We start from the raw sequence: 16,625 nt of genomic DNA, 5'->3' as shown, positions 1-16,625 counted from the left end.
TCTTGTTTCCTTCCTGTGGTCCTGTCTTACAGGCTGGTCTCTAGTCTCATACCATAGCTTCATATTTATGCAATTTTTACCTGTGGCCCTTTAGAATATCTTGGGGGTCCACAGAAGGGCCGTGTGGGCCCCAGTTAAAAGCAGTGTTCTAGGTCTAGGTCTCTGTTTGCCAAAGGTCACAGGTCAGGGGTCCCATGGTGTAGGAAGGCCATTCTTTACATCATGTCCTTATCATTATTGAAACATATAGTTCTCTTCCCCAAAGACCAAAGTACAGTGACTCTATGATGCAACATAAAATATGTCACATTTTACACAAAATCAGTCTACATGTTATGATAAATGTCTTTGTTCTGTGTTTTGCAACAGTAAATATTACACAATGCCTTTCTATAATGATGTGCTGATCTGCTCTCCTGACTCAGAGAAAAAGTGCAAGTGATGACAGTGGGGGTGGATAATGAATCCATGTCCATTTGATGAGTGAGGTAGAGGTGCAGAAAGATGAAATTTATGCCCCTTTTCATCCAGACTCCCTGTACACCTATGTCTCCCCATGCTAAACCCATCACTCAAACAAAAATGCAAAGTTTACCATGAAGTATTTCAAGACAGAGCCGAACACCCAGAGTGATTGAAGTAAGAAACAGCAAACCTGGCCACAGGGTCTCTGAGAAATGATGGAAAAAAGAGGAATATGCAAGTAAGCTCCAAAAGTTCTTCCTTTTCCTGAGATCACATGTCCTTCTCTCCTGGAAGGGAGCATAACATGACACTCGCCATAACCAATCCACCAAGACCCCACGCCAGGCTGTTTCACTAGGGGCGCCCCAGAGGGGAGCGGGTGAGACCCCTCCCTACCCCAAGGAAACTGAAAATCTCCAGAATTCAACCACCACCATGCTCATGGTCGCTCTCCACACGCTCAGGCAGAGCCTCATCTATAAGTGAACCTATTCCTGAACCATGTGGCCATGGCCACACAACACTTCATAGGACGCATGCTACCCCAACTCCCAAGAGTACTGCACTACATTTGATAGGATTCAAAGTAGGAGGTAACCAATCTAAGAGGGACATACTTTTTTTACAGATATATATATATATATATGCATATATATATATATATATATATGAAAGCACAAGGCTTAACCTTTAACAACATGGTAGTGATCTCTTATAGAAGGGCTTAATGGCCCCTGGGTGAAATACAACAATCTTCACACTCTTTCCTTTAAGGATACATTTTGTAGCATTTTCAGCATTTTCATAACAAACCATACAAAAGATATTATTTCAGTTCCTCTGTGGGGCAGGGATTGGGGTTAGGGATGGAAATATCCAAAACATGGTGGTGGGAAGGTATAATGGTGGTGGGATTGGTGTTTGAATATTAAATGTAATCAAATATTGTGAACTACTTTATAAAATAAAAAAAGTTCTTTCTTTTCCCCTGGGGAAAGAAAAATATAAAATCTCAAATATGAGCTTTAAATTTGTTTGTTTGGGAATTTTAAGAGTCACAACCCAAGGCTCTCAGAGGATATTCCCTGCTGCACTCTGAGTCTCGTCCAGCAGTACTTCAAGTACTAAGCAGTGCTAAGGGATTGAACCTGGGTTCTCCTGCCTCCAACCTGTTGAGCTTCCCCTTCAGCTCTGGAGCTAACAATCTAAACAGGGGCCTCAAAACTACAAAGGAACAGGGGCTTTTAGAGTCAGAATTTGAGAATCTGAAGGAAGATTTTTTTTTATTAAACAATAAGCTCAGAAACCATTGGATCTGCTCCTGACCATACACTTTCTAGTTCCCATCATCAAAAATGCCCACTGCTTCTGAGAGCATGTATCCCATCACTGGTCAATCCCAGTTGAAGCTGACTCATGTTAAGCTTGACCTTGTCTTTCTTAGAAAAACACTCCTATAACCTAATTTGATCCTCTGGATCCTCGTCCAATGAAACAGGCCTAGCCAAGTTAGTTTTTCAAGACTTTGAAGACCACTATCATCCTTCTCCTTCACTTTCCTTCTCCAAGCTAAATGCTCCCAGCCCCTTCAATCTTTCCTTGCACCACATCATTTCTAGAAATCTCACACCTTTCTGGTGACTTCTGATGTCAAAGGAAGTTTTAGGCAATGAAAGGAAGGTAGGTATAAAGGGACAGTCAAGTGAGATCCAGTGACCTAAGCTAGAAGTCAGTGACAAGATCCCCCAGGTTAATTCCTGTGGTGTCAGGATGGTGGCTGGAGATGGGAAGACAGTCAAGCTGAGGGTTCTACCTGGGCTGCTACTGTAAGCTTGAACTTGGCTCCCTGGAACCCAGGCAATTTTCAACCTCCAAGTGACCAACTCAACACAATTCTCTGTTCCCATTGGCAGAGAAGTGCAATGTTGATAATTTGTTAATATCGTGAAGGGTTCTTGAACGCTTTATGATTATTATCTTAAGGGGGTTCAATTGAGCACCTAAATATATAGTGCTGCTTCACAAAAGGAGAGAGAGAACAAAAGGGAATGCCCTGCCACAGAGGCAGGGTGGGATGGGGGGATGGGGGGGTGGGAGGGACACCAGGATTAATGGTGGTGGAGAATGGGCACTGGTGGAGGGATGGGTACTCGATCATTGTATAACTGAACCCAAGCACAAAAATTTGTAAGTCTACAACTGTACCTAATAAAAATTAAAAATAATAAAAAACTAATAATAATTTTAAAAATGATACAACTGAAAATATACATATATATATATATATGCTCGAGCGGGCCCAGTAACGTCTCCATTGGAGACTTTGTTGTTACTGTGTCTGGCATATCGAATACTCTCGGTAGCTTGCCGGGCTCTCCGAGAGGGGCGGAGGAATCGAACTTGGGTCGGCCATGTTGGCTGCGTGCAAGGCAGACGCCCTACCCGCTGTGCTAGAGAGAGAGAGAGAGAGAGAGAGAGAGAGAGAGAGTGCTGCTTGGGTCCTGTACTGCCTGGGATTACTGGATAACCTTGGCAGTGTTCAGGAGCCTCAAAACCTGTATGTTGTGGTTCTCAGGGGACAATATGGTGCCAGGAAACGAACCAAAGTGAGCCACATGCAAGGCAAATGCCTTAACCCCTGTACTATCTCTCTGACCCCTTCATGATATTAACAAATTATCAACACTGCACTTCTCTGCCAATGGAAACAGAGAATTGTGTTGAGCTGGTCACTTGGAGGTTGAAAATTGCCTGGGTTCCAGGGACCCAAGTTCAAGCTTACAGTAGTAGATTTGTGTATAAATTAGAGCAGATTCAAAGTTATTCTCATAGGAGCTGGAGCAATAGCACAATGGATAGGGCGTTTGCCTTGCACGCGGCCAACCTGGGTTCGATTCCCAGCATCCCATATGGTCCTGTGAGCACCGCCAGGGGTAATTCCTGAGTGCAGTGAGTGCAGAGCCAGGAGTAACCCCTGAGCATCTCCAGGTGTGACCCCCCCTCCAAAAAAAGCAAAGTAATACTCATAATAATGACTTCTTCACTTCCTTGCTTTCTCTTGAGATTTCCCAATGAGTCAAGTAGGATTGCACCAGCATACACAACACTGCACAGAGCCCCATCCGGTCATTACTATGCCACAGAAAACATGCCCTGCTGAGAAGGTCATGGCTTAGCCGAACAGAATGCACAGGGGATCCTGACCATTTAGCGGAACTGCCAATCCCCTGGAGATGGGGAGCTATAAATCTCTCACATTTGTCACAAGTGGGGATTGCACACTCTACCAGGGATTTCACTGAATGTGATTAAAGAACCCAAGTCATAAGGATCCCACTAAGGCTCCAAATCTGTCTTTTGACCAGTCTAAAGTGGTACCCTTGGTCACCACACTTTAAAAAATACGGTGCCCAGGCTAGAGTATAATATTTAAGTATACTGCTGTACATGATTCCTGGATCTAGACATCATGAATCAATTAACTTTTTTAACAAAAAAAATCACATTTATTTAAGGCCAAATTGCAAGCTTAGTTGCAATAACTTCAAAACTTTTGCAAAGGTATTGCTATAAGCATGTCAGAGTTTCCCTTCATTTGTCCACATGGCTTTGTATTTAAAAATAAATTTATTGAGGTGTAATTGACATGCATTAAAGGCTTCACCTATTTAAAATGTTTCATCTAGGGACCGGAGTGATAGTGGGGTAGGGTGTTTGCCACGCACACAGCTGACGTGTTCTTGATCCCCAGCATCCCATATAGTCCCCTGAGCATCACCAGGAGTAATTCCTGAGTGCAGAGCCAGGAGTAACCCCTGTGCATTGCCAGGTGTAACCAAAAAAGCATAAATAAATAAATAAATAAATAAAATGATTCATTTAATAGACTCTTACTTATACATATACTTGTGAAAGCACTGCCACAATCAAGATACTGTATATATGCATCACTTTCCAAAATGTCTCCTCCCAAAGAAGAAACTTGTTGGTGGGTAATGAAAGATTGCTAGTAGTTTCAGATCAAAATTGGCTATAAGTGTGAGGTTTTCTTGGGGGTAGGGGAGAAGCCTCCCAAGCAGTGCCCAGTCCTCCTCCCCTGCAGGCCACTCCCAATAATTCTTGGACAGTATGTAGACAGTTTATTTATTCATTTTTTTGCTTTTATTGGAGAGGTTTGTTTTGTTTTGTTTCTTGGGCTATTCCAGGTGGTGTTCAAGGTTTATTCCTGGTTCTGAAATCAGGGATCACTCCTAGCAGAGCTTGGGAAACCAGGGATCAAACCTGGGCCAGCCGGATACAAGGTAAGTTGCCTTCCCAACTATATGATTACTCTGGCTTCTAGGGGTTTTTTCTTTTCCTTTTTCCCTTCCCTTCCCTTCCCTTCACTTCCCTTCCCTTCCCTTCCCTTCCCTTCCCTTCCCTTCCCTTCCTTTCCCTCCTTCCTTCCATCCTTCCTTCCTTCCTTCCTTCTTTCTCTTTCTCTCTTTCTCTTTTTTTCTTTCCTTCCTTTTTTCCTTCCTTCCTTTAAACTTTATTTCTCTCCTTCACCTTCCTTCCTTCCTTCCTTCCTTCCTTCCTTCCTTCCTTCCTTCTTTCCTTCTTCCTTATTTATTTTCTATTTTTGTTTGTTTGAAGGTCACAATCAGCTGTGCTCAGTGATAACTCCTGGCTCTACATTCAGAGATGACTTCCGGTGATGCTCGGGGGACCATATTAGGTACTATGAATTGAATCTGTATCAGCCATGTGCAAGGCAAACACCCTACCCACTGTACTATCACTCCAGTCCCCTTGTTGGCAGTTTAATGTGAGAACCTGAGGATACATGCTATAAGGACCCTTATGATGCCAGGTGCATACAAGGCATGTGCTCTAACCTTTGTTTTCACTATCTGGCTTTCACTATTATCATGCATCAACAATTCTAAATAATGTCAAGGATAAAAATACTGATAAAACTTTAAAAAAACTAACAAACTTTGTTGTTTCATGTTCTATACATTTGCTGTTACATAAATTTCAAATGAGCACATTTTAAACCTTAGGAAACTGTGTTCTATCTGGAAGTTAATCTGAGGGCTTTCTGAGTAGCTTTCAGGTTCAGGATTGTCTTGGCTCACACTAGCCACAGTCCATGCCTCCGATCCCAGGGGCACCACATAGTCCTACTGTTTAAATCAATTATAAAGAAGATATGATTATAAAGAAGAAGAGGCAGTACTTGTGCCATTCCAGGAGATAGCTGGAGTTTTTATTTGTATTCAGACCTTGAAACCGAGAGACAGTGTGAGGCTGTAGAATGTGATCTTTTTGTTTGGTAGATGACAATTTCAGTTTGCACAGAAAATTTGTACCTGAGTGTGAATATCTGTCTATAAATAAAAATATGAATTATTCTATGAAAAATACTAGAATATTCTAAAATATCAAAGGTAAAGGTAAAGGTAAAGGCCCTCCCGTTGATCGTCGATTTGCTCGAGCGGGCCCAGTAACGTCTCCATTGGAGACTTTGTTGTTACTGTGTCTGGCATATTGAATACTCTCAGCAGCTTGCCGGGCTCTCCGAGAGGGGCGGAGGAATCAAACTCGGGTCGGCCATGTTGGCCGCTTGTAAGGCGAACGCCCTACCGCTGTGCTATCACTCCAGCCCAAAAGATAAAGGCCCTCCCGTTGATCGTCGATTTGCTCGAGCGGGCCCAGTAACGTCTCCATTGGAGACTTTGTTGTTACTGTGTCTGGCATATCGAATACTCTCGGCAGCTTGCCGGGCTCTCCGAGAGGGGCGGAGGAATCGAACTCGGGTTGGCCATGTTGGCCGCTTGTAAGGCGAACGCCCTACCCGCTGTGCTAAAATATCAAATTGAGTATAAAATATTAGTGTAGTCCCAGTGTGGTGCTATTCTCTGCTGGGTCCCTGGAGCAGATGGACAGGAAGCTCCAAGTAACAACTTGACTGTGTTTCTCCCCTTCTGTTTCCCTCTAGAGCCCATTTCCTGGCTGCTCACTCTGGTTTTTGCTCCTCATCTGGGTCCTGATACCCCCAAAATGGGCATCTGCTCCTCCTTTCCTTTTCCAGCCTCAGAAGTGCCCTCTTATTTGTAAGGTCTCAAAGCCTAACGTACTGATATACCTGTTGACGATAACATCTCAAAATGATTTTGATAGTTCGGAATGTTACTCTGAAAGCAATCGGATAGGGATAAACATAAAGACTCCTTTTTTTTTTCTTTTTTGGGTTACACCCAGCGATACACAGGGGTTAGTCCCAGCTCTGCACTCAGGAATTACTCCTGGCAGTGCTCAGGGGACCATATGGGTTGCTGAGAATAGAACCCAGGTCGGCCGCGTGCAAGGCAAACGCCCTACCCTACTGTGCTATCGCTCCAGACCTAAAGACTCCTCTTTAAGTTAAAAAAAAATTAATTAATGGTAGGGTGTGGGATACCCTGCATGTGTGAGGTCCTGGGTTCAATCCCTGGTTCTACAAAAGAAAACAAAAAAAACACACCAACTCTCTCCTTCCAAACTTTGGTGGTCAAAAAAGAGAGAAAATTAAAACAGTGTGGCCTTAGAAGCTTCCAGCACTCCTGGGATGGCCCAGGCATTCCTAGCACCACAGAACCCAAGTAGAATTGTATCCTTTGTCTCTTGCATTGAACCACCAACCTGGTTGGTAAGAATAATCAGAAGGGTCCCAGGCCTCTTAAGCACTGATTAAAAGCACCCCCCCCCACCCCCAGCCCAGAAAGAGTGTTCACACATGCAAAACACAATGAAAGGAGTTTAACAAACACACTTCCACCCAGCATGAGCTATGGCCAAGATTGTGAACCCCACAGTCAAGTATGCATGTGACCCCCCAATCATCACAACATCAGCAGAGAGAAAGGAAGTGTGCTAAGGATAATAAAAATAGCAATTTTCAATATTTTCCAAGTCCCAACTTCACAGGAAATGAAGCTCAAACTCCCCCTCATTCTAACTGCAGCCACACCCCTCATGCTATGCTTAAAACACATCTTGAAATGGAAGGAACGCAGCAATTTTGGGAGTGGAAGGGGCTAGCATTTTGATCTTATAGGTGTTTAAAAGAATAATTGCCAGACTTCTGAATTTGAGGTTTACTTAGTAAAATTTATCCATCAATAGAGCTCAAAGCAAGTCAAGGGCCGCAACCATCATGTCCTGCCTTCACAGCCAAGGTGTGAAAGGAAAATTCCTAAATCCACCAGTTTTCCTCAGCATCACATGCAGCAAACATTTCACACAGTAACAGGAATAGTTTAACCAAATGTCACTCATTTTCTGCACTAATCATTTAGGAAGTTCTCCATTCTGTTTATTAAATTATTTCCATTTATAGCATCATATGTCCTTCACCCCCTTCTGCCTGCAGCTGTTATGAGATTAAAGGTCACACATGGGAAGATGCATATGCCCTGGCTAATCTTGGCATTCCCTATAAAATTTTACTAGCTAGGAGTCCAACTGTCTTCCTCAGTTATGAGCTGAGGAAGTTTGAATTTCAAAAGGCTCTGACTGATGATAATTTCTCTCTAGATACTCTACTTGTCTCACTTTCTCAACTTTGTTTTTCCCTACTCATATATATATATATATATATATATATATAGATAATCTCTTAAAGAATTTCAACTCCTTAAACAGAACCATTTAGGAACTGGTTTTAGAGAACTGGTTTTTTATTTAGAGAACTGATTTTTCATTTAGAGAGCTAAAAAGAAAACCCACTATCCTGTTCCCTCTTAACATATTTTTAGTTATTGTTTTACTCTTTTGTTTTTCAGTCAACCAGAAGTGCTCAGGGACCACACACAGTGGCTCTCAGGCTCAGGGTTGCTTCTGGCAGTATTCTGGGAACCATACAGTGATGGGAGTAGAACTCAGGGGCCTTTGATCTCAAAGCATGTGCCATTTTGTTATCCATTGTGTTATCACTCTGGCTTTCTCAGCATCTTCTGTGATGAAGCATCAAAAGAAGGTGTGAGACTTCCATATGAATGAATGTAATGAAGATGAAGGGAAGGAAGAAATTGTTTAAAACTTAAAAGCTCTGGGAAACATAATCCCTATGGATCCCATTTTAGATCTCTTATCTCCAAAAGTGTAAAATATGTATCTATGGTTTTCTGTTTGTTTCTTTCTTTGTTTTTGAGCACATCCAGCAGTGCTCAGAAATCATTCTTGAAAAGGTTAAGGGACCATATGCAGTGCCAGGAATTGAGCTCAGGTTGGCTGCATGCAATACAAATACCATATCTGCTATACTATCATTCCAGCCCTAACAATTGTGTTCTTTAAACCAGCATCGTTTAAACTTTTTAAACCCGTTGACCAGCATCTGTCCCGTATACTGGTCCACAAGCTAGCAGTTATAACCAGCATGGTAAACCAGTGGTTTATAGACTTTCTGCACTTGCAGATTGACACCAGGCCACCATCCGGTGGTTGAAGAATGCTGCTTTAAGCCACTTGTTACAACAATAGTAGAAACGAATAAATTTCTTGTGACTTGTTACAACAATAGTAGAAACGAATAAATTTCTTATAAGAACTTTTCCACTGGATTAGAGAAATTGTACAGGAGTTAAGGTATTGCCTTGCATGCTTCAGACCCTAGTTTGAAACTCTGATATCATTTATGGTCCCCTAATCCCTCCCAGGAGTGATCCCTGAGCACAGAGTCAGGAGTAAGTCCTGAACACTTCTGGGTATGGACAAAAACAAAAACAGAAATTGAAATTCCCTGTATTGTTCAGGGAGTTATTGATTGGAACTGACATTATGAAGAATTTTGTGGTGTTGCCATCCTCTTCTATGCATGGTTTTGGCTTTTTTATTATTATTATTAGTGAAACACCATGAGATACAGTTATAGACTTAAAAATTTTTGTGCTTGGGTTTCAATGATTTTGGCTTTTACTGAGAAAGACTCAATGTCTTGCTCAAATTTACTCTTATTTAAAGTAATACTCTCAATACTCTGGGCTGTAGTTGAACCAACTCTTCTTAGTCAAGATTACTTTTTTACATTCTGATGAAGTGTTTCGGGATATTGACTCCCTGTAATCAACAAAATGGAAGAGGTGTATGAGTTTAATTACCTCATTACCAGGTGTGGGATTAAGATAGAGTCTTCCTCCAATGAAGTGATTTCCACTATAATATCCACTATAATACAATGCATAATGGAGTCACTGGGAAAATGCTTTGAAATGTTCTGTTTCCAGCTCATTATTTGGAGCCACCACTTTAAACTATTACCGATAACAATCTTGCAAAATTCAAAAGTGATCTTCCCTTGGCAATTCTTGTCCTTCCTGGAAGTTAACCAACATCAGCCTATTTGAATTGAATTGAATTGAAGATTGAAGATTCCATACTTCTAAGATTCTCTCAGTAAATTCACCTCATCAGTCACTTTTGCTTAGAATGCCACATTATTTAGTACATAAGAATGCAAATGTGGCTGAATTTTATATTAGTCTGATAGCCTTAATGACCCCGTTGCTGTTGAGTTCTTAAATTTAATTTTTAATCAATTACTATAGATTATGGAACTTTTTACATGTAGCCTCCTGAGAGGTCATTAGAAGTTAGGGTTGGGTTTAGTACATAATGTTTCATGCATTTTTCAAAAAATAATTCTCTTAAACAAGAAGAATTGTGTAACTTGTCTATTTGTTATGATATCAATATGTACAATATATGTAGGAGTGATTTTATATTATTTTAAAAGAATTTTAAATATTTAAATTTTAAAAAGAAAACAAAAGGCCCTTTGAATCAAACATATATACTTCTAGGTGTTTATGCTTAATAAACAACAGCTGTGTGGAAATATCTAGTAGAAAAGAAAGAATAAGAATTAATCTTGATACCCAAAATATAGTACTTATTAAACTGATATATATCATGTGGTTTAGGAATATGAATGTATGTAATAAAACTGTATCACTGTATCACTGTTATCCCGTTATTCATCGATCTACTCAAGTGGTCACTAGTAATGTCTGCATTCGTCCTAGAACTGATATTTTAGCAGCCTCTCCTTACTCATCCTTTCCAACAGTGCCACATTGGAGGCTCTTTCGGGGTCACTGGAATGAGACACATCATTGTTACTGTTTTTGGCATATCGAATATGCCATGGGAGCTTGCCAGGCTCTATGAAATAAAACATTCATTCATAAATGAGACTCTTTTCTTTAAGGCAGGTCTGGAGAAATAGTACAGGGGTTAAGATATTTGCCTTACATGCAGCTGACCCCTATTCAACCCCTGGTATTCATATGGTCCCTTTGAGCACGACCAAGAGTCACTCCTGATGGCCATTCAATACCTCTATTGGAAACCTCAACACCCTAAAGGAAAGAGAGAGTGAAAGGGAATGCTCTGCCACAGAGGCGGGGCGTAGTGGGGGGATAGGGTGGGAGGTGGGAGGGTAACTGGGATGATTGGTGGTGGAGAATGAGCACTGGTGGAGGAATAGGTACTCGATCATTGTATAACTGAAACCCAAGCACAAAAGTTTGTAAGTCTACAACTGTACCTCATGGTGTTTCACTAATTAAAAATAAAATAAAATAAATTTGGGGCTGGAGCGATAACACAGCAGTAGGGCGTTTGCCTTGCACACAGCCAACATGGTCGACCCGAGTTCGATTCCTCCACCCCTCTTGGAGAGCCCGGCAAGCTACCGAGAGTATCTCGCCCTGGCAAGCCACTCGTGATGTATTCGATATGCCAAACACAGTAACGACAAAATCTCCAATGGAGACGTTACTGGGCCCGCTCGAGCTCGAGCAATTTTAAGGTAAGGTAAGGTAAAGGCCCTCCCGTTGATCGTCGATTTGCTCGAGCGGGCCCAGTAACGTCTCCATTGGAGACTTTGTTGTTACTGTGTTTGGCATATCGAATACGTCATGGGGAGCTTGCCAGGCTCTGCCGTGCGGGCGAGATACTCTCGGTAGCTTGCCGGGCTCTCCAAGAGGGGCGGAGGAATCGAACTCGGGTTGGCCATGTTGGCCGCTTGTAAGGCGAACGCCCTACCGCTGTGCTATCACTCGAGCTCCCCGTGATGTATTCGATATGCCAAACACAGTAACAACAAAGTCTCCAATGGAGACGTTACTGGGCCCGCTAGAGCAAATCGACGATCAACGGGAGGGCCTTTACCTTTACGAGCAATTTTAATTTTTAAAAATTAATTTAAAAAAGGGAGAAAAAGTCAGAAATAGACCCCTCACACCATTGAGTGTGGTCCAAAAACAAAATAAAAAATTCTGAGGACTAGATTACAAAATTTAGGGATCCAGAAGATAATTGAGTGGCTTATAGCATTCAGGTATTGAATTCAAACTCAGTGCCTCCATTTTGGTAGAGTGCAATCCTAGCCACTCAACTGCTAGAGCCTGATGACTCTGCTGTCTGTCATCCCTGGTGCCCACAAATGACTGATGGTCCCTGTGAGCACCACACCTAACCAATGTCTGAGCATCACAGCTAGGCATGCATGACTATGGTCATCACAGCAAGAATAAAAAGCAATGAAGAGAATGGGGAGATCCAGGAAAGTCCCTGGGGGCAGGCACAGAGCAGGATAGGGAAAATTGGGGGAAATAGAAATGAAATTTTCTAGTTAGATTGGATAGATAGTAGCTTCACCAGAATGCAATTATAGCTATTACCGCTATGCTTCTAAATATACATATCCAGACACCAGAGAGATAGTACAGGGGGTGACATTCTTGTCTTGCATGCTGTCAAGCCCAGTTCAAATCCCTGAATCACAGATGGTTCCCTGAAATAATTACTTTCCATTTAATACAATGCTTGACTAAAAATAAAATATTTCCTCATGTGTTTTAAGAACAGGACAGAAAGCCTGTTTTGCAATGCACTGACATGGATTAAAATGTTTCTCTTTAATAAAGTGGCTTTTGTGGGTGACTCAGCCCTACCTCCCCAGTCAGGTTTTGAATCTATGTGACTCAATCTCAGTAGGAAGTTAATATGAAAATGAAAGGAGAATGAACTTTGATACTTCTCAGACTCAGGTACTCCTTAAGAAAGCACAGCCTCTGATCTCTGCAATGACAGACTTGGGTAGATCGCCTTTTCAAAACATCTTTTTAAATTAATTATTTGGCTGAGGAGGAAAGCATACCCAGAAGTGCTTAAACCTGGGCCTGTCACAAGCCTCATTTTGTATTTTGGGTATTTTTGTTTTTTAGATTTTTGTTTTCTTTGGTTTAGGGACCACACCTGGAAATTCTCAGTGGTTACTTCCAACTCTGAAATGGGAGTGGATGGGGGTATGGTGCCACCAACCTGTACCTGCATCAGCAGCCTGATGTTGCCTTCAAGATTCCTGATACCCCAAAATTGCTGCTGTACCTCTGGTCAGACCCCAACAACTTGGGAACAAGTTTACCAAGAAATTAAACGGTCAAAAGTTAGATTTGTGGGAGTCACACCCACGACTCAGCTATACAAGCTCACTCAGAGTTAGGATGGGCTACCTCTCCCACTTCCCAATACACATGGATGCACTGGCAGTCATCCCCATGAAACAACTCCAGTGCCACCCTGTAAACTCTATTATTGGCCTTGCCTCAGAGACCCCTAAATAAATCTCTAAAGAGATTAAAAGCCACAGGTAAACTCAGACCCATACATGAATGAATGAACAGATTGGAGTAAATAGGATGGGAGAAGCAGAAGCGTGCTGAAAGTAGACTATAGGCTGAACAGGATTGCCACTCAATGCCTCTTTTGCAAAACACAACACCCAAAAGGAGAGAGAGAACAAAAGGGAGTGCCCTGCCACAGAGGCAGGGTGGGATGAGGGGGAATGGGGGTGGGAGGGATACTGGGATTAGTGGTGGTAGATAATGGGCACTGGTGGAGGGATGGGTATTTGATCATTGTATAATTGAAACCCAAGCACAAAAATTTGTAAGTCTACAACTGTACCTTATGGTGTTTCACTAATAAAAATTAAAAAATAAAAAAAAGAAATTGTCAGGGAAAAGGTAGTAAATGGGTTATGTGGCGAATAGCACTTAATCTTAGATTTCAGTAGAAACACTACATTGTAATGAAATCATGACCATTTTCTCTAAGCCCATAGTTGGAATGACCCATCTGAAACTGTATGTTCTGAATCCAAATGGCCTCTGCTAATCTGGAGATACACTCTCTCTGCACTCAGTGAGAAGGACATTGCTTCTTAGACATCTTTGGATCAGCATTCAAGTGATCTATTCTTCCCTTTATTGAAATTGTCACGCCACTGGCCAAGCAAGTGAAAACAGAGATAGACAAACGGGACTATCTTAAACTAAGAAGCTTTTGCGCCTCAAAAGAAACAGTGACCAAAATACAAAGACAGTCTACAGAATGGGAAAGTATATTCACCGAATACACATCCGACAAGGGGTTGATATCAAGGATATATAAGGTACTGGTTGAACTCCACAAGAAGAAAACATCCAACCCCATCAAAAAATGGGGCAATGAAATGAACAGAAACTTTCTCAAAGAAGAAATCCGAATGGCTAAAAGGCACATGAGAAAATGCTCTACATCATTAATCATCAGGGAGATGCAGATCAAAACAACAATGAGATTATCATTTCACACCACAGAGACTGGCCCACATCCAAAAGACCAAAAGCAACCGGTGCTGTGCGGATGTGGTGAGAAAGGGACACTCCTTCACTGCTGGTGGGAATTCCAACTGGTTCAGCCCTTTTGGAAACCAGTATGGACGATTCTCAAAAAATTATAAATTGAGCTCCCATTTGACCCAGCAATACCACTCCTGGGAATATATCCTAGAGAGGCAAAAATGTATAGTCGAAGTGACATCTGCATTTGTTTGTTCGTTGCAGCACTGTTTACAATAGCTAGAATCTGGAAAAAAACTGAATGCCCGAGAAAAGATGACTGATTAAAGAAACTTTGGTACTTCTACACAATGGAGTACTATGTAGCTGTTAGAAAGGATGATGTCATAAAATTTACATACAAGTGGTACTACATGGAAAGTATCATGCTAAGCGAAATGAGTCAGAAAGAGAGGGACAGACATAGGAAGATTGCATTCATCTGGGGAACATAAAGTAGCAAAATAGGAGATGAACACCCAAGAGTGGCCAAGATTAGTACCAGAAGGTTTGCTCCATGGCTCGGAGGCCAGCCACACATGCTAGGGGAAAAGGGAGCTCAGATAGAGCAGGAAGCACTAAATAAAGGGTGTTGGGAGGATCCTCCTAGGATGGGAGAAGCATGCTGAAAGTAGACTATAGACTGAACAGGATTGCCACTCAATGCCTCTTTTGCAAACCACAACACCCAAAAGGAGAGAGAGAACAAAAGGGAGTGCCCTGCCACAGAGGCAGGGTGGGATGGGGGGGTGGGAGGGATACTGGGATTAGTGGTGGTGGAGAAAGGGCACTAGTGGAGGGATAAGTACTTGATCATTGTATAACTGAAACCCAAGCACAAAAATCTGTAAATCTACAACTGTACCTGTAAATCTGTAAAAAAAAATCTGTAAATCTACAACTGTATGGTGTTTCACTAATAAAACATTTTTTAAAAAATTAAGTTCTATTTAAAAGTTTTACTGGGCAAGCATGAACAGGGTTGTGTAGAGATAGGAACGTATTTGAAGAGGACCACTTTGGAGAACCTACAAGGATGGGAAACAGCCTGCGCCATGGCACAGAGATTCCCCTATCTCTGTCTCCTAGAAAACTGTCACACTTGAACAACTGAGCAATGCCAACAGTTTTAATTGCAAGAATGTTATTTTTATGTAAACCATCAAATGTCTCTTGATAGGGGGATGGATCAATAAAATTTCACATATTTATAGGGTAGAATATTTATAGCTGTTAAACTGGTAATTCCTATAGCTTATGAATAGACATTAATAGATAACCATTGTAGGTAAAAACAAACAGATCTTCAAGAATTTAAGAGAAGTACTTACAGATTTATAATCCCCATAATGAGAGAAATTAAAATCATATTTAGTTAAAAAGCAAGTTCTAGAATGATATCAGAATTATGATACCATGTCTATTTTTTTAAATGGACAAACTGAAGCTATACATTTTTTATAAGTAAAAATATATATCATATACTAAAACAAGAACAATCTATAAGAATATACTAAAATCACAGCAAGAATTACTTGAGAAAATGGAGGGGAGGGAGTTGTGATTGGAGGTGGAAAAGGTAAAAGATTCTTATCTTAGAGATAGTCTAATTTCTCAAAAGTAAATGGGTTCAAATGTTACTTGTGCATTATAATTGCTATATTTAAAAATGTTATTTTAAAATTATTTTTAAATAAGCTATTTAAAATAATTGCTTTAGCAACTATTTCAGTTTCTAGTGTATGTATTATATCGAAAAACATACAAGAAAAGCAGGGGTCGTTGCATAAGAAAATGTTTCTATAGCACCACGCCCACCTTCCACTCACCACACACGCATCCAAGTTCATATTAGAAAATGCTCAGAAGTCTTATAACCCTCCTGTGGACCAGCGCCAGTCCCACTGGCAACAATTCTTTGCAGAAAATAATAATAATAATAACAATAACAAATAAATAATAATAATAATGTCCCAAATGTCTCAGTAGTTTGAAGTTATCATACGGACCCAAGCCCTTTTCCTGATGATTATGAAAGCCAAGCATTTCAGAGTCTGGCAGGAATCAATCCTACAGAAGGAAAGGAGGCCGCTCTCCATATTTCATACCTGTCGAAAACCACTGCGGAATAGGCACGCTCAGCAAAGATGACATCCGAAGCCCAGAACTCTTTCGTGGCCTTCAGACCCCTGCCTTTGCCCTCCGATGTGAAGACCTCCACGTTCTCCATTCTTCCTACTGTAATCTCAGGCCTGCAGAAGCAGAGCTATTTAACATATCCAGCCAAGTCCCTTGCTGCTATTTCAGCACCTTCGGTATCCCAAAGAGCAAGCCTATAAATGGACAAGCCACCTCCCCTTCCCTACCCCCACTCCCCAAAGGGCCCTCACCTCCCCTTCCCCCTCTTTAACTGGGATTGGAGATGGGTCACGCAAAAGGACAGTTCGTCTGTCAGCTGCAAACCTG

At 41.4% G+C, this 16,625-nt stretch overlaps 1 protein-coding gene across 1 annotated transcript in view; it reads right to left on the bottom strand.

The window, feature by feature from the left end:
* Positions 1–16,398, bottom strand: part of SMYD1 (SET and MYND domain containing 1) — a 41,585-nt gene extending 25,187 nt beyond the window's left edge. The window contains exon 1 of the mRNA XM_056117383.1: positions 16,268–16,398. Within this exon, the coding sequence (XP_055973358.1) occupies positions 16,268–16,389 (122 nt within the window). The 5' untranslated portion in view covers positions 16,390–16,398. The remainder of the gene's footprint in view (positions 1–16,267) is intronic.
* Between the last annotated feature and the right edge of the window lie 227 nt (positions 16,399–16,625).

This window comes from Sorex fumeus, unplaced genomic scaffold (assembly GCF_029834395.1).
Source record: "Sorex fumeus unplaced genomic scaffold, SorFum_2.1 ptg000003l, whole genome shotgun sequence".
NCBI classification, from domain to species: Eukaryota; Metazoa; Chordata; class Mammalia; order Eulipotyphla; family Soricidae; genus Sorex; species Sorex fumeus.
Note: the sequence above shows the minus strand (reverse complement) of the source record. Positions and strands in the feature narration are given on the sequence as shown.